Consider the following 18,289-nt stretch of genomic DNA (forward strand, 5'->3'; position numbering starts at 1 on the left):
AAATAATACTTACCGGTGCCTGGTTTCGATCCCACGACCCTGCGGGCGGAACGCAAGGTACATGGTGCTCTTCCCACTGCGCCACAAAGCCGACACAGAATGGAAGGCTACGAACGCGCCTTATATCCTTGACTCATTCAAACTACGTCAAGAAGCTGCTGATACAACGCATTCACTACCTGTGGGCGGAACGCGAGGTACGTGGTGCTCTTCCCACTGCGCCACAAAACCGACACAGAATGAAAGGCTACGAACGCGCCTTATATCCTTGACTCATTCAAACTACGTCAAGAAGCTGCTGACACAACGCATTCACTACCACCAACTCCCCAAACACTAAACGTTAACGCAATAGACCCACCCCCTATGCGACGCATTTACTCGAGTACCCCTCGCGGAGAGAAGGGCCCTTTTTTTTCAATTTTGTTTCCCAAAGTTGGGAAGGGTGCTTTGAATCGCGAAAATACGGCACTCACTGATGCTGGAGCCATAGACCAATGCCACATTCTGTGCGTGCTAGTGTCTGTTGTGTAAAAAACCACGACGGGATGCTTATGTTCACACTCAACCGTATACCCATGGACTATCCAAAGGAGACAACGACACCTCTATGGACAAAAATTTAATACACCACAAAGACTGGACGATTTCGGACTTGCATGGTACAACAACACTGATTTGGTCTGGAAAACAAAGTGATTGACAGTACCATTCCTCAAAAGGAAGAAAACACTGCACGTCGCCGTCACCAAGTGCAGCGGCTTTGCAACAGCTTCAATGGACATCCAATGACAGCTTCAATGGGCATTGCAACAATGGACATCCGATTTCGCAATGTAGGTATAACTTGGCAGGGTTCTACGTTTTAATGCTGAAAGTATTGCTGTACCACTTACAAAATATTGGTTGACACCCCTGCACCAAAAGACGTATACACGTTTGCGCTGAAGTCCTGCTTTATACTGCCACTAATGCGACTCCCTATTGATCACTAGCAAATAAACTCCAGTCATTTTTGTTTCCATTGTTTGTAGGAGCTCCGAAATAAAGGCACACTTTTATATGAAACCTATCTCAGGGAAATATGCCTAATACGCCAAAATCGAAACAGTACGACGTGTATCGATGAAGAGGGCGCGACTAGGTATTTGAATGCAAGCCCACGTGCATCTTATCAGCACATCTTCATAAAATTCCCGCGTAAAAAATACACAACCACACACCAGACTCAAAAGTGCACTCGAAGTTGAACCGGAACGCGACAACAAGGACAAAAATGACGGGGAAATGTCATATTCAAGCGATACTGCATAGACTCTATACGCACGACGAGCCTTCTTCCCTACTCCACTTACACGTGAACAGCCCGGGGCATGGACAAACGCTCTCCACCGGATCAGGAAGGGTACCACCTCTACCGTCACCCGTGATAGCCTTGTATTGTACTCGGAAGTCCCCCTTCGGAAGGCGACCCTCTACTCTGAGGAGGAAGGGGACAAGACGCCAATATTTTTCCCGGCAACAACAACCAACCCGCCAACCTCCTTCTCACTTTATTTACTCCCTTTTTCTCGGTCAGGCTCCGAACCATACGCGTTTTCTTTGTGCTCTCTAGGGAGATGGGAATGAACGTACAAAGAATTTGTATCTTCCTTGATTTTTGTCGGTTACGCGAATATATTTCATCGGCAAAACCATTTTGCTTGAAGCATTCTTTCCTCCGAAACCTTTCGAGTAAATCTTGGAGTATTGTACCTTCCCTCGTAGCTTCCGCTTTCTTCCTGCTTGGCTGCTTACTTAAGAAAAAAAAAACCACACATCTTAAAGCAAACGAAGAAGAAAATAAGTAAATAAGAACGGACAGAAAGGCAACCTCGGCGTGGAAAAACAACAACAACAACAACGCAAGAAAGGGAAAAGGCAGCTTGTAGAGAGGGGATCGCGCGCCCGGTTTGAAATCGCATCTATATTTCATAGCGACTTGAGAGGCCTCGAACGAGCGAGTCTGGGCTTCTGCCTGCCACCGCGGAGGGCGAAAAGTTTGTTTGAACACCGGGCACAAACACGATTCCGTTAGCGGCGGGAAAGGAGGGGTCTCTGGCAGCGTGCGTGCGTGCATGTGTGTGTTTGTCTCTGTGCGTGATCGGGTTGAATTCTCCAATTGTTTTCCCCCCTTGTGTATGTGTGTGTCTTACCTGCCCGAAACCGAGCCACGCTGTATCCTGGCTGCGCATGAGGCCACTCTGTTTTCAAGTGTCCGCGTGTTTGTGTGTCCGGTCTTTCTGTCGTCCGCGACAGTTTGTTTGTCTTCCTAAGGGATTGTTTGCTAACTTTTCCCTCCCCCCAGCCACCGTTACTACGCTGGCTGCTTCTTCCTTGCCGGAAAACGTCGGCTTTTGACCTGATCGCTTTTCCTTATCTAACTTTCCATCTGTGTGTTTACCTGATTTCTAATTGCGCGCGTTGTAATATACCAACGATAACTTTGAAGAGAGAAAACAGTGTGACAGAAACGATGTATGAGTACAGGAAACGCATGGAAGGTTGCTGATTCTGCAGGAACGGGTTTAAACTATTACTCTGTTTTGTTCTGTGAGACCTGCTTTCTAAGCAGATTAGGAAAGCAGGACAGTCACCATTGTTTCGGATTCTTCGATAGCCCGAAGCGACTGTCACAGACAAGCTTCGTTGGGATGGCGAATAGAAAGAGGTTTTAGAAGTAGAGGGGTCGCTTTTTCGGACAAAAAGAAGGGAGCGGTTGTCAGCTTTATAAACTGCCATTTAACTTTGTTACGGCCGGGACGCTCATTTATTGCTCGAGTCGAAGAAGCCGCGCGGTCAGTTCCCCTTGTTTGCAGAAGCAAGCCTCGAACCAGAGGAGAGCAAATCAGGAATTCAGTTCGGGGACTCCGAAGCACACGTGGAAGCATCTGGGCCGAAAACCTTGCGGGGCGGAGAGGAACGGGCGAACAAAAAGAAAAATGTCCCTGCGGTTCGAAACCGGCGCCCTGAAAGTTCTAGTGATGGCAAGCACACGGTCAGTTGGCTTCGTGCCTGCTATAAGACGGAGAAAAAGAGAGAGTTTGGGCGTGGTCTCGCTTCCTCTCTCTTGCTGCGGCTGTAATTAGAGTGCGCGGTTCCGTTTCGGTAATCAAGCTGTACTTCAAGAGGCCTGCTATTTCGACATTTCCAAAAGAAGGTCATCTTCGTTTTTTTTGATGGCTCGCAGAATTCTATCTCATTTGAACACTCTATGCGTAAGCCGTTTTTTGAAGATCATGATGTATAAATTGGGCGCATACGGCCATTATAGCATCTGCAATGAAGTCTTGTGGAACGAAATACGACAGAAACGCTGAGTAGCTTACCACAGTGCGCACCGACGTACGGCAGGGGCAACCAAAAAGGTACATCGAGGACGCCCCCAGGAATCCCATACTTGTCGCTTTTTATGAGAACTCAAGCGGGCTCAAGTGTCAAATGGTGCTTGTCAGAACAATAACCGCGATACCTTAGTGTAATGCTACCCTTACTTGGCTTACTTGCTTGTATCGATTTGGCTGAGCACCACGCTATCTGCCTGAGCACCGGGATGAGGGATAAAGTTTCGCTTTGAAGCCCTACTACGTAAACTAGTCTCCGAGGCTTGAATTACAATGAGCTTTATTAACGAGTACTAAGGCACCGGTGGACAACGACAGACCTCAATGCGGGACGTTATGCCTGAAGACTTACCTTTAGGCTTAACATTACCAACCTTCAAGTTGAGCTTTACGACATTGCGAGCAACGTCATACGCTTGTACGTAGAGCTACGAGTACCAGTAGACGACGCCTGGTAGCCGCATTATCGCGTCGCCCCCTTTCCATGCTACGCATCAACCTTTGGGCAAGTAAGTTGTAAACCGGAAAACACGTCAGGCTCCAGAAGCTTCACAAGATTTTACATCCGCAAAATTTGCCGAGGGAGAATAGCAGTGCTTTAAAATAAATATTGGGCCGCGTATGTGCTCCCCTTACTGCAAATGTCGTCGGAAGACGATAGTTTTGTGCAGGCACTGATACCTCTCCTGTCTCCCGCACCCCCCATCACGCTGCTCCCCTCAGGCTTCGTTCCTCCCACGATAAAGGAAATAAAGTTTGCTGAATTACAGTCAATTATTCCGCGTTCCCACTGCTGACGCGTTATGGCTTTGGACGTTTTGTTATTAATATTACAGGAAATTCCTGTAAGTTTCCGAAACTGTGTTCCAGTTACTTTAGGCCGTGCGTGCACATACATACATACATACATACATACATACATACATACATACATACATACATACATACATACATACATACATACATACATACATACATACATACATACATACATACATACATACATACATACATACATACATACATACATACATACCTACATACATACATACATACATACATACATACATACATACATACGTACGTACGTACGTACATACATACATACATACATACATACATACACACATACATACATACATACATACATACATACATACATACATACAAAATTTTCGCTTTTAAGTAGCACAAAAAAGACTATCGCTTCCCCCAAAAAATACCCGGCCCTCTCCACTCACGTGAGACCTGGGGAGGGGCGAAACATGCAGTGTATAGGTGCATTCTTGGCGCCTTCGCGTTTCTGCCAACGTAGAGGAAACCGTTGGGAGGGTGAGGTATACAGCTTTGCTGTATCAGTCTCTTGCCTTTGAAGCCCGAAGCTCTCTAGCGCGAGGTGTATACGAGTGTATCGGAGTTTTTTTAGTACGCGTAACAAAGCGCCCCAGAACGAGGCGTAAGCGAGTGTCCCGGTGTGTTTTTTTACTACGCGTTACGTTCTAGCGCGAGGGGTAAGCGAGTTTCCCGGTGTTTTAGTACCGTGACTACATGAGACGATGATTACGACGATGACCGCAGACGCCAACAGGCCCAGCCCCTATGGGGCTTCGCCCCTAAAAGGAGGCTCGCATGCCGGCAGATAGCCGACAGAGTACACCTGGATTCCGCCCTAGGTCTTTTTTAGGGAAGTGTGGTATTGTGCTTAGGCAGTTCTGCTGCGCTTTTTGAAACACGTGCGCCAGAAACTTACGCTACAAAGCGATCGCTATGTCCAGAAATGAAGGACGCCATACTCCATTAAAAAGAAGCTCGCCCCTGTCGTAGGAGGCGGGCAAAACATAAATCGAAAAAAAGTAGGTTTGAGCAGAAACGACAGGCCCACACTTAGCATCAACAGTTAGGCTTTTTAAGATATTGCCTTCGGCGAATGTGCTGCATCAAATTCTCGGCTTCGTATATTGGGCCCGTCGTCCGCGCCACTGGAGGCTGCAGTGTACAGCTTTAGTGCTTTTCGGGGAAGAAAGGGGAGAGGCGCCTGCTTTATGTTACAGGAAGCCGCGTGACGTCGTCTTCCCTTCCTGTGCACCTTTTAGGCCGATTATTCTTGCGGATCGTTTTGGGGGCTGTGGCGATCGAGATAACGAAATTACGGCGGTGTAACTCATCATGCGCCTTTCGTCTGGTGTGTTTCTCCAGGCGATGGAAAAATGGGACGAAAGAAAAATTGCGACTTGTAGGTGTTTTCTTCTGCAGCGCCTTCTCCGGCCTGTCTTGTTTGAGGTTCGAAGGGCATTAATTTTTAGTTTTAGTGCCACCCGAACGCAGAAACTTCGTCCGCCCTTCCTGGATGCGCATGTTTTCTGTCAGCGATTCCCTAGCTTACTGCTCGTGGTAAACTTGACAGTAAACTTGACTTCAGCGCTAAGCCAGTATTGGAGAATGCGCACCGATGTCGAGTGTTCAGGCCAGATTGGCTTTGTGTGCAAAAACATTCCTGTTACAAGTAAAAATTTGAATAGCTAGCGAAAGCCACATGATTGGCAAGCGAATCGTGGTTTCGGATTGCCTGAGTCATTATGTGTCCAACCTGTTGGATGAAAGCAAGAATACGTTTCTGCGTGACACAAATGTGATGTTGTACATATAACTGTTATGCCGTAAGGCAAACTCTCGCAAAAAAAAAAAAAAGAATACACAGTGATTGCTGCCCCGACAACGGCGTATCGGTGCCTCAGGAAGCTTTTTTACTGCTTCCTGGCAATCTCTAGTGTCCCATCCGGGCTTTTATTGCAGATTTAACCTGTCACTGTAAACAAGCCTTTATTCTGTTTGTTTAGAAGTTCTGAATATGCCCATGCACCAGAGAGGCATAGAAAAAGTAACTTATTTCAGGAATGTTTTGGATAATTCAAAAAGGCAATGGAGGCTTCAAGAATTTTTCGCTGATCTGAAGTCGTATCAATAAGGTAGTAACTAGTTCCAAAGGGTCCCGTAAAAACGAATGGTAGCAACTCAAAGCCGGAGAAAGCCGTGTTCGCGTCCATCAGGTCGAAACCATCATAGTTATGGAGCGGATAATTAGATTTTCCTCATATCAATGGTGCAATCCGTTGATGGCTCTGATCACGGATCACGGGAAAGTTCGTCCGAATGATGATGACTCGCCGTCCTGCAGGCGTACCGAGTCAACACATAATTTTAGAGGCCAGCACAGTTTCAGAGCCCGTGCTCACTGGCTAAGGCGTCGTGCTGCTGAGCGCAATGACGTGGGTTCGATTCCTGGCCGGGGCGGCCGCTTTTCTTATAGAGGCGAAAAGCAAAAATTACTCCCACCTCCCCATCGCGGGAACCCCTTTGTAGATGCGACGCATAGGGGGTTCCGTTGTTGTTTCCGTTAGGTTGATTCTCCCATCGCGTGAAACGTGCCGTGAACCCACTGCCGCGGCTATGACGCAACGTGGCGCGGCTATGACGCAACATAATCCAACACAATCCACTTTAATCCAATACAATTTAAATCCAATTGAATCCAATCCAATCCAAGCCAAGCCAAGCCAATCCAACCCAATTTAATGCCCCTCGCGAGAGAGTGTTCGCTATCAGAGGGGAGAGGGGGTGAGCGGCGGAAAGCGCAGCTCGCGCGGCGAGGAGAATGGGGGAGGGGTGTGGACGGACAACAACGCCGTATGGAGGGACAATGCGAGTGAATGAGATGCAGTCGCATCTAAAACGCCGGTGTGTTCGAGATTTCGGCGCAGGTTCAAGATCCCCAGGTTGTCAAAATATATCCGTAGCCTTCCATTAAGTCGGGCCTCATAATCTGTGTAGTATTGGCGTGTTTAAACACGCAATAAATAAATAAATAAATAAATAAATAAATAAATAAATATAAATTCACAGCCCGTAACTAGACTCTAAGCGTTGGTGGGATATTGCTTTCTTTCGTTACAGAGCGTATAAGGCCGGGTGGATCGCATGCCTATCTTTTCCTTTAAGCGTGACAACAGCCTGCTCAGGTGGTATTTATGTTACAGGATCATGCTAAAATGGACAGTTAAAGGCTTTCTTACAAGTGCGGCTAACAGATATTCAATGCGAAACTCAATAGACAATTCGTTCGATGGAATTTGTAATGCCTTTGGCACGAGCAATGAACGCAAGTATTGTACCTGTGCTGCACGGCCGTTTCAAGGGCCTTGAACCAATTGTCTATCGAGTGCCCTATTGGAAATACACAGGGCGCGCTTGTAAGGGAGCGTTCAACTATCCATTTTAAGTTCCCGTGTAGCTCAGGCATTAGTCACCCAAAACTCTAGTTGAGCACACCATAATAATAACAACAAAGCTTTATTCAATGGTTATGTACATGATATATTTACCGCAACACCTAAGCACGCAATGCTTGTGAGTGGACAGGCAGATCAGAGGCGCAGCTACCATGCGATAACGCAAAAAAATGAAGGGAAATAAAGGAAAACAACAAGGAAAAAAAGAATGCCAAATACGTCCAAGCATCCACATAAACAGCATTCCATCCTTTATAAAATACTGCTAGTGAAACAAAGCAACAACCCAAACAGTAATGTCTTAAGAGATTACATACCAATATCACGATAACAATATACAGCGGCGTAGGACACAACGCATATCAATGTAAGCTGCACTAAGAGCAGAAAACATACCATCATAGCTGCAAGCAAACACAGAAGGCGATTTTTTTTTGTATAAAATGAACTAGAAAGGAAAAGAAAGAAACGGTAGCCAACAATTCGCGAAAATATGCGACAAAGGGAGAGAAAAAAATTACAAAAGAAATATAGAGACTTGTATGCAGGTAATTTCCATGATGCGCAAAAATGCCACACTGATGAAGATGTACAGCCTCCCAAATGTTTAATAATATAGCGGGAGCGAGGACCGATCGGCATGTCAGCGCCTTCTCACGGTGTTCAGCAGCGAAATAGGCGAGAGTACGCGCACGCGCATAGGGCCATCTGCTGCGTGAGTGTCGTCTGCTACCCTGTTTCCTTGAGAGTGGTACACCCCCTGTCACTGCATCTGAATGACTTTGTTCACTAGAAACCGTTGGTTATTTGAAGCGCATGCGCATATCAAATGCGCGTTTGTTTTTTTTTCTTTCGGATCACTTGCCCCGCACAGCGTGAGGAATGACACTGGAAAGAGAAATAATAGTAGAAAAGGACGAGTTTTTGGCTGGGATGGCCTCAGACGGATGCGCGATATAATGCGATAATAAAAAATGTGATCAAAACAAAATCTTGTGCCCCACGCTACTTAGCTACCTTTGGCGGTAGCGAAACGGCCTTGCAAGATATGAAACACAGGGGGTGCGTTGCCCTCAGGAGAACAGCGGAGCAGATGACGCTCCACACAGCAGATAGTTCTATGCGCGTGCGCGTACTCTCGCCTGTTCGCCGGTGAACACCGTGATAAGGCGCTGAAATGACGACCGGTCATCGCTGCTGCTATATTACTAAAAATTTGGGAGGCTGTACATCACAATTTGTGCAACCAAACAGCGACAAACACGAGGCATTGAAATGGGCCGCAAAGTTCTTTTTTCCTATATAGTTCTACTTAAAAAACGAGACACCAGTTTTCCAATTGCTTGATTACTTGCTTAAGACTGCTTAAATTAAGAATTTAGGCTGGGACCGAGTAAAGATTGATGGACCATATAATATTGTCCATTCCTTTTTCCATAATTCGTAAAAATTCTAGGTATGTTTTAGGTAACCTAGGTTATTTAGGTACCTAGTTACCTAGGTGCATACCTAGGTAACCTAAGTATGTTCTAGTAAAAATTCTAGGTAACCTTGGGAATTCTTGTTGGTTTTGTACTAGAATGACAATTTGAAGCATAAACCGGGCGTTCGTCCTAGGAGAAACAGAGCATGTTATGGACGCTACACGTTGTCCCGAGCGGGTGCTTCGCTGTTTCTGTGCATGACCGCCTGCCACACGCTAAGGCCGCTCGCTGCCGGTCTCCGACCCTTCGACGAAGCTGCACAACGGCGTACCGTTCTTTGGGCATTCTGGGGCTCCCCGTGTGCATGCGATGTTGCGGGTTTGTCCTTGCATGTACGACAGCTCGACCCACACACATGGTGAACTGCGCCGGGCAGCTTCGGCGCTCTAATCATGTCTGCTTTTATCTTACTCCGCCTGAGTGAGCTGCTTCTTTGTTTTTTTAGGGGAGCGGCATTAACATAAATCAGGGTCCAAGACAGGCGTAGAAACGTAGGCTAGTCAGCTCCGAGGAGCTGAGGCTTTCGACCGGAGAAGGCTATTTTTTACACAGCTTCCGTCGAAAGTGACGAAGGTGGGACGACGCGCAAGGCGACGTTACCAATGGGTCGCTTTGCGCGTCATTTCGCTAGCAGCAGCGGGGGTCCTGCTCGGGACACAGCGTGTTCGCTACAGCTTTCCACCCCTCAAGTTGACTCCCGAGCCCAAGAATACATGCATTTGCAAGCCAACAACCTGTCGGCCCAAAATGACAGCCGTCGTTTTGGAGTATTCGGCGCATGGTTGTATAGACCACGCTGTATTGAGAACGTGCAGGCAGGGTCAACTGCCAAACCGCGAAGGTTGTTCACAAAGCTCATGTTTGGGCTGGATGGTATATAGTTTTAACTCGTGAAAACAGCGCTCAGGCGGGACAAAGGAAATAGAACAGGGCAAACGCTTCATCTTGTGGTTCTTTCGCCCCGTCTGTGCACTGTTTTCATGATTTTAAAGATCATGAAGCTGGTGCAAGTGTGTGTGGTATTAATGCATGTAGAGTCATGCCCACCAGCAAAAAAAGAAAATGTGACGCAGCATCAAGCCAAGTGGATGACGTTGCCGGATACCGTTTTCGGTCCCCTGAGTTCCCATGCTTTCCCAAGGGCGCTGCTCCGGGGAAGGGCTCCGACAATACACCTCAAGCGCTTCCTGTAGGGGCCCACTGAAATCCCCCTAGCGGCCCGTTTCGAAAGAAGCCGCGGGACGCTCCAACCTGCTCCCCATTGTCGCCGCTGCTTTTCGGGCACGTTCACACTGAGATTTACCGTTTGCATGCGTTCGAAATACATATTGATGTGGAGAAGTCACTGTGTTCGCAAATATGTGCATTTACGAGAGTGCAAACGTTGCTGTCGCGATCTTAGTGTGGTACATCCTGCCTGTATAAGCGCCAGTTGTGTGTCACTGACCATCGTCACGAAGCCGGCATATGCATGGAGCTGATTGTAATGTCACTGCCCTTAAAATTTACTAACAGTGTCTCCACAAGCGGCGTTTCCTCAGATGGTCATGGTACGGCTACACACTATGATGTAAATCTGTTTTGTAAGCTTATATAATCTAGCCGAACCCTCATACCTGACAGCACGCCACTTGCGCTTTCCAATATCCTTGCGCTTTCCAATGTATTCTGTTTCTTCCCGACTTGAAAACGGTTTATTGTTCCGTGGTTTCATTAACTTTCCTGGGTTCGGCGGGAGTGTGCACATATTCAACCACGTGGAGCCTCGCACTAAGGTTAACATTTTTGCATGGAATAATTCTCTTAAAAGGCACAAGTGGCTGTCAGTATTTGGGATAATCACATACCTGAGAGATCTTTTCTTCTACGTATATATTTGAAACAAAGTCGCATTCATTGGACGCGCTGCAAGACGAAACCAACCTCTTGCTGTGCCAGTATATCACGTTTAAATGAGGCTACAATAAAATTCACTTGTGCCCGATGTGTTCGGAGGTGACAAAGGCGATATGCTGCCGCCGTAGCTGACGCCTGCAAGATCGGTCAGTAAGCACACGTGCTAACTGACGTAAGTATCGTACTGTAACTTGCTAGGAAAAGAACTGCTAAATGGCCTGCTTCGTAATGCACCGGGGCGAGCGAAGCGTGGCCGCATTGGTTTTGTTATGCACTGTAAGAGTGGACAAGTTTATGAAGAAAAGTTAAAAACGGGAATAGTTTTGAAAGCATGCCCTAACTTTTTATGCGAACAAAATCAATCAGGAATTCCGAATTCATTGTAAGCCATCCTAAACTATTTCGTTGTAATCCTGGGTAATGTATGCCTTGTTTAGCGTTTACGGCAATCACCTAAATGTTTCAATTGATTGTAGGGTTTAACGCGCCGACGCTACACATGCGATGTGGCACGCTGTAGTGGAGGGCTCGGGACTACGCTGAAATCTCGCACACGGACGTTTTTGCTTTTCGCCTCCTCAAAAAAGCGCCCGCCGGGGCCGGGGCCTAAATGTTTCCATACTAACCATTTTTTAAAATACAAGATTGTGTTAGTTGGCACAAATGTTTCTTTCCTTTAATACTTCGTCCTTCTAGCCCACGTGTATTTCTCTCAACGCTAATTTTCACACCAAAATCGAACAACACGAGCAGAGTATTTGTAAAAGCTACCTTTATTCTTACTCGACCAGGGTCCCTAAATGTGCGCAAGCTTTCATCAAGCAGCAAACATGCGACTATAGGGAGGTACTCATGCACGACATTCAAACTTCGTCATGAGACAAATTCAAATGGCATATAAAAACTCTAGGTTTGATGACCGTGACGCTACGTATAAACTTTGCTATTTTTTTAAATGTCGAAGCGCACCGATAAAAACAAGATTCAGGGGTGAGAATCTAGACGGTATGTTAGGCATGCGTTCTACCCTCTTATCGCGAAGCGCTCGATAGTCGCCGTGTCGACGGTCATTTTTTTAAAATAAAAGGTTTTCGTGAATTGGGAGGGCTTAGCGGATTACGTTAAGTCTCAACAAGGGGAAAGTTCCATCGGTGACTTCGGTGGCGGCCGAGCCATGGCGCCCTCGAACGTCATGATTGGTTCCATGTCAGCTCTGTTCGCAGGAGGAGACAGATGGACGGGCGCCGGTCTTGGGAAGGACAGCACGGAGGGAAGATGCTGCTGAGAACGGCTGTACCAGTCCTGGCTGCAATGGGAGACGTCGAGCCCGTCAGCAGGCCAGAAGGGCACAGGTAATACCGGCAAGTGCGTGGTCTTACCCCGTCCGCTGCTTACCAGGAAGCGTGGAAGAAAATGAAAAGAAAAGAGAATTAGGGGGAAAAAATGTCGTAGTTGAGCGCGGTAAAAGTAACTTTGCCGAGCGAAACTTGGGATTTCGTGCCGAGATAACGCCGTGAATGCACGCACAAGTGTACCGCAAAACAAAACACAGGCACTGCTGGGTGCAGTTGCCGCTCTAGGAGGGAAGCAGCAGTGTACTTGGATGGAGCCAGCGCCTCCTGGTATCATTTTATGATGACACGTGCCCTTACTCTTCCCCCCGTCTGCCTCTCCGCACACTTCTTAGAATGAACGAGTGAGCGAGCGATAGAAGTTTTAACTTCACCCGGTACACGGGGCACTGGCTTAACCTTGGCTGATATTGGAGGTCAGATGGACGCCACGAGCGGTTTTCTGGTTTTGTACAATAAAGTAATAGAGCTTTCGCTCTAAAATTGCCAGGGTCATTCACAGAAGTTAACGTGCGTGTCATGCGAACGATCTTTCATTTCTGCCGTCATTCCTTACTTAACTGTCCTATTGTTTATACAATTCTTTATCTTATTGTTTAGTTATTTGTCCCATTCTTAACCAACTTCAAGACAGACCAGTTAGGCTCACATCATATTAACGATTACGTGAATTACATAAGTTTGTATACCATGCTCCCTAGTGAACCAGCGCCGAATGAGTCCGAAACACTGCAAAATCTCTGTTGAGCCTTTAGTGACATTTATGAGATTTCTGCAAGCATGTGACAAACAAATTGGCAGACCATCATAGAAGGAGTGTTCTCACGTGTAACAATGTCACGTATTTCAGCGGCGACACTAAGGTCTCCACAGATGCACTAAAAATCATTAACACATCTTGTAATCGTCTGGTAATCTGTTGGCTAGACAATGTCTGATAATTACACTGACAGACCATATTCCTCCGACATAATTTACAGCGAGAAAACTGTGTCATCCTTTCCTAAAGAAAGTCGAGAGAAGCGTGAATGCTTTCTCACACCAAAAGTGCGTCAAAAGTGCACCAAAAGTGCGTCTAACCTGCACTGCGAGTCAAATCTTCAAAGACCGAAATGGCAAACTAAAACCGAACCCATGCGACCAACCCATGCGGCGAACGCATACGACTTGGTAAGAAATTTTCGCGCACTAAGTAAACGCGCCTACGAAAGGTATAAATCTATACCTATACGTGTTTTATGAGATACAAGTATACTTTGTACTCCTTCATGATCGATCCCTGTATTGTCTTATCTACAACCTTTCCTTTCTCGCGATTTTGAAGTAACCATTTTGACACGGCGGAAGCCCGAATTTACCCATGCGCCGTGTGTCCAAAAATCTTAGCTTTTCGGTCGACCAACCTCTCTATGGGGAAACGCATTAGTTTTTTTTTTTTTTTTTACAGGACGGCATCGGTCCCAATAAGGAAGCTTTTAACAAAAAAAAAAAAACAAAAAGAGGAGAGAGGAGACACCACACACGCACGGGAACATTTAGGGCAGTCCAATTGCAATAAAAAAAAGGTAGTGTCTATTATCCCGGCAACCGGGAGAATTACCGTCAGAAATTCCTCACGGCAGTCGCTTCTTATTGGCTGAGCCCGCTACGCGGAGATTCAATCTGATAAATATCTCCCTAAAAAGCCCTGTCTGAAGCTGCCCCTGTAGCGCTGTGGCATAGCGCTCGGTTTTAAACGAGAGGGCTCAGGTTCGAGTCAGACGTTCGGATGTTTTTTTTTTTTTTTTTGTAGCTTTCGGAATTTTTTGGCCATCGGGATTTTGTTAGTCCTTTTTTTACTTTGGTTTTTACTATATCAAGAGAATGACGCACAGGACTTCTAGAATTGGTTGAATTACGTTTACTACAGGTTGTGTTCTGTGTCGTTGGGCTGGGTTAGATTGGCTTTGTTGCAGTTTGGCAGGATTTGGGTAGGTTATGACGCGTTGGGTTAGGTTAGGTAAGGTTCGGTCAGGTTATGTTACGTTAGGTTACGTTGGGACGTAATGTTCCAACAGACAGCTTTTATGGAAACTGCCGTGAGAATTTCGTGGAGGTAATTCTCACGGCTGCCGTGAGATTAGACGCAGCCTAAAAAAAAAGCCTGTGGTACATGAGGGCTGTGTTACGGGAGCATATATGTACAAGGTGGGGCCACAAAAAATCATGGCTCTCCTTTCACGCATGACATAGCCCACGGAAAGGCGATTCGGTATGCGTTGGGGCAAGTATACACAGAAATTCCGGTCGGCACAGCAGTCTGCCACGCGTTTCCTGTAACTACCTTCCCCACGTCCTAAAAGCGTGTCTACAGGAACAATACCAGGAAATACCTTTAAGAATGATTGCTACTATTTAGCAGTTTAAAGCATACGAGTCAAATGGAATCGGGGATGGCAGATATGACTGAGGTGCATAGCATACATACATTGATGGCCTCATGAAAGCTGGGAGGGTTTCGCGACGTGCGCTGAACGCAACGCAAGAGAGCGTTTCGCTAGATGGTCTCTTGTTTTTCCATCCGAAAGAACAAACTTCGACCCAAGACTTTGTGCAAAGCTGTCGGTGTATCATGCCGCGGCTGGTACTCGACCTTTTATGCTGTCAAAAGCTTGCGTGCCAGCGCTTCCACTTCCTCTAATTTTTAAAAAGCATTTTGAAGTACTGTATGGAAATTCCACTGTATTTGAGCGCTATTCAAAATGATTGCCGGTGGACTGTAGGGCGGCTTTTGAATGCTTTGCTACGCCCTTCGCCACCCAAGAAGCAAAGTGGCTGACCAGGAAGCACACACCGAACCAAAATGGGGTACAGATCTGTTGTGCATGTTCAAAAGGATGAATAAGTGGAGCATTTAGTACACGCTTATTACACAACAGCGCGAGATTATGACCGAAGAGGAAACAGGACTTGAAAAAATCGTGCAGCGTGAAATAAACGCGATGGGGGATCATAAAACACGTAGAACATAAAACGCGCCAGTCTGGGTCACAAGTGTTTTTCAATCCTCCGCCTGGTTTTGCTTCCGCTGTACGATTTCTTCGGGACCATGAACCAACTAACGTGCACCAGATCCCTGCTAAGGGGACAGAACGAGCGTTTAATCGTGGCAGCAGCGCACGTCCGCAATCGTTCTTTCGTTTGCCTATCAAATTCTGGCGCTGTTCTGCAACTAACGCATCCTTACCTCTTCAAATTGGCGGGTCGGGGCTTCCCACAATGCGCCCCCTTTCTGCAGCTACGACGAACGGTAGACGTCGTCTCGGCGGGATCCTGATCCGAATCCGTGCGCACGTGTGCCACGAAGAAGAGGCTGACGAGCGTGGCGGACGTGGCGATGGCATAGGCCGTGATCTGCAGCGCCCAGCAGTCGGTCACGTTCATGAGGAAGGCGCAGAGCAGTGCGCCGAAGGAGAACACAAAGACGGCCAGCAAGATGCACGTGCCCTTGGCGAAGGCCGCACCGCACGACGTTTGCCTCTGCTTCTCGGAGTCCTGCCACTCCCGGTTTGGAAAGGATGACCTTGGAGCCCGTGCTTGGTGGGAGAAAACAAGAAAACGAACTTGCGGGTCGTCACACTTCAAATCGCACTTATAGGCGCTGACGTTTCGTTGTCTCCAATGTATTGATTCGAGCCAGTCGTTATTTTATGGTCAACCACAGTTAAATCGTCTACAATCGTCCGTCAGGTACTTCGTTTGAAAACGTACTACCTTAACAGTGGTTCACGCTTTTGTTCGTGGCAGTTCGACATACTCGCCATTAATTCACAATAAAAGGCGTAACGCCTAAACCAAACTACTGCCACCGAATGCAGTAGTATCATCCCAAGTAAAAATAAAGAAGTGAAAGCGAGGAACTTGGAATCCCAGGAGTGCCACGAAATGATAGGGAAGTGGCGCTGTAAAAGGGAAGCAGCAGAACAAAGTAATACCATTACTGCAATGAACCAATGATACAAGCGGTAATTCATTGCCGTTGTTATGACGAATTTCTGGGGTAAAGCCGGGCACTTCAATTTTTAGGTATTGTGAAATAACCAGGCCGAAAGGAAAAATTACGGCGCACGAACGGAATCCTAACCGAACGATTTTTTGCAGGCTCGCATCCTCAGGTGTAAAGTAAACCAGCTCTGTCCAACGCCTTCAAATTCGAAACAGCACCAACCTGGTCTTTCCACTGTCGGAGAAGCCTCTGGAAGCATGGTCGGTTCTACCAACTAGTAGGAAGCGAATGCCCGATAGTCTGGTAGCCGTAGCAAAACACCTAAGTTACAGTGAAGCTTCGATTACCGAACGCAGTCGTTGTTCGCTTATGGTGGCGGGTGATAGGCCTCCGTTGGGGGATAATGAATGTGAAAAGAAGCCACGCAGATTGTGCAGGGCGTTCGTTTCCCTTCCTGTCTCTCTCTTTCTCTCTCTCTCTCTCTCTCTCTCTCTCTCTCATAGAGTGTGCGCAGTAGTGAAATAATGTGCACGGCCTCTGCGATCGTGATACTAAGGTGTGCGCGTGTTCCTCACTGGCAGAGCTGTCGTAAGCATTACAAAGGAAGGATTGGAAAAATTTGTAATCATACTATCAGGGAAGGGAGGGGAGTACCGGCGTTCTTATCATTTGGGGGACCGAGCGCTTCAATAAACCTAAAACGTAAACACAAGAAAAACAAAATACGGTTTATAGGCGGGCCAATTGATCACAAAATGTTCGAGAGGGCTTCCTGGTCAGGCGGCTTTTGTGCGTAGTTAAAGCCCTAATACGAAAGATTCGACTTGACTTTGTGATGAAAACGGTTTCTGTTACTAGCTATTAAATTCGCAATACTGTGTAAGTGAGCTAGTTGGTACAACAAGGCCGATAAGACTTTCAAATGTATTTTACACAATCGAAGTATTACCAGAGTCCTTCAATACAGTTCTCGCCACGAAACTTCGGCGTTACTTTATTGAATAGCTTGATATGCTGCCAAGAACGTCCGCTAGGCTGCGCAGGCTCAACTAAGGGGACCCTGTCGCTGCCGGCGGTCTCGCCGCAGCTGCGTGGCAGCGGCATCCCGAGGCCACTGTGTAAGGGAGGCGTGGGGCATTGCCCGCAAAAGCGTTCCTATCGTCAGTGTGTCGCGAACTGCATGTGCCCGTGAACTGCGTACAACGTCAACGACATGAAACTTCGGAGGAACAATACATAAGACGTGCTGTGTGAGGCGCTGCCGCTCTGGATACAGAAGCACAAGCGAAAAGGTGTCGCTCTTCTGTTTGTCGACTACCGCCGAAAATCGAGAGAAGTTAAACAGGGCTATACCGTGGTTGGAAGCTGGCGGTTTTAGTTTTGTCTGTAAGAATGTGCGTGTTTGCGAAAAGCATTTTGATGCTACCGAAATTATCAAAACTTATTAGCTTGTCGTGAACGGGGACGCCCTGTTGCTAGACTGAGAGAGCGCGAGGCGCAGGACTGGTGCCGTTACGACGATTTTTGAAGGACAACCAGCATGCCTGACAAAGCTAAGATTAATGATTAGTTCATTAACGATTAATACTCTAAACGGTAAACATTTCCAAACCTTAAGCGCGACGCGTCTCCCGCGTGCATTACGCGAAAAAAAAAAAAAGATCAAATCAGATGTTAGGCCCGTGAAATTAGTGTTTATTTGAAGAAGCGAAACCTGTGGGCATGAAAGCGCTCGCAGGCGTAACTGGACCACTTGCGCGTCAAAACGTCCACGTCAAGGAAGCAATGGGCTCACACTATCGTGCGCCCGTTACAATCGCATATTGGGGAGACAATTCAACACAAAGGTATGAAATAAAACTTGTTGCACGACCATTCAGTTGACTTGAATATTTGGGATGCA

The 18,289-nt window shown here is 46.9% G+C and overlaps 1 protein-coding gene across 2 annotated transcripts; it reads right to left on the reverse strand.

Moving 5' to 3' along the window:
- Positions 1-11,803: 11,803 nt before the first annotated feature.
- LOC144167497 (uncharacterized) lies at positions 11,804-16,838 on the reverse strand. Of its 2 annotated transcripts, none has more exons than XM_077696748.1 (3): positions 16,609-16,838; positions 15,628-15,976; positions 11,804-12,436 (listed from the first exon to the last, which is right to left on the reverse strand). In XM_077696748.1, exons 1-3 carry the CDS (start codon positions 16,643-16,645, stop codon positions 12,178-12,180), a joined length of 645 nt encoding a protein of 214 aa, XP_077552874.1. In that variant the 5' UTR covers positions 16,646-16,838; the 3' UTR covers positions 11,804-12,177. The 2 variants fall into 2 exon arrangements, with proteins under 2 accessions (XP_077552874.1, XP_077552875.1); XM_077696749.1 differs by having other exon boundaries at positions 11,804-12,355; positions 16,609-16,837.
- Between the last annotated feature and the right edge of the window lie 1,451 nt (positions 16,839-18,289).

This window comes from Haemaphysalis longicornis, unplaced genomic scaffold, assembly GCF_048455015.1.
Source record: "Haemaphysalis longicornis isolate Haplotype H1 unplaced genomic scaffold, Haemaphysalis longicornis Haplotype H1 scaffold_2, whole genome shotgun sequence".
NCBI classification, from domain to species: domain Eukaryota; kingdom Metazoa; phylum Arthropoda; class Arachnida; order Ixodida; family Ixodidae; genus Haemaphysalis; species Haemaphysalis longicornis.

Coding starts and splice junctions, on each gene's coding strand:
- LOC144167497 (XM_077696748.1), bottom strand. CDS start 16,645: ATGCTTCCAGAGGCTTCTCCGACAGTGGAAAGACCAG. Junction 15,977..16,608: donor TCCGACAGTGGAAAGACCAG/GTTGGTGCTGTT, acceptor TCTCCCACCAAG/CACGGGCTCCAAGGTCATCC. Junction 12,437..15,627: donor CGACCCGCCAATTTGAAGAG/GTAAGGATGCGT, acceptor CCTGGTAAGCAG/CGGACGGGGTAAGACCACGC.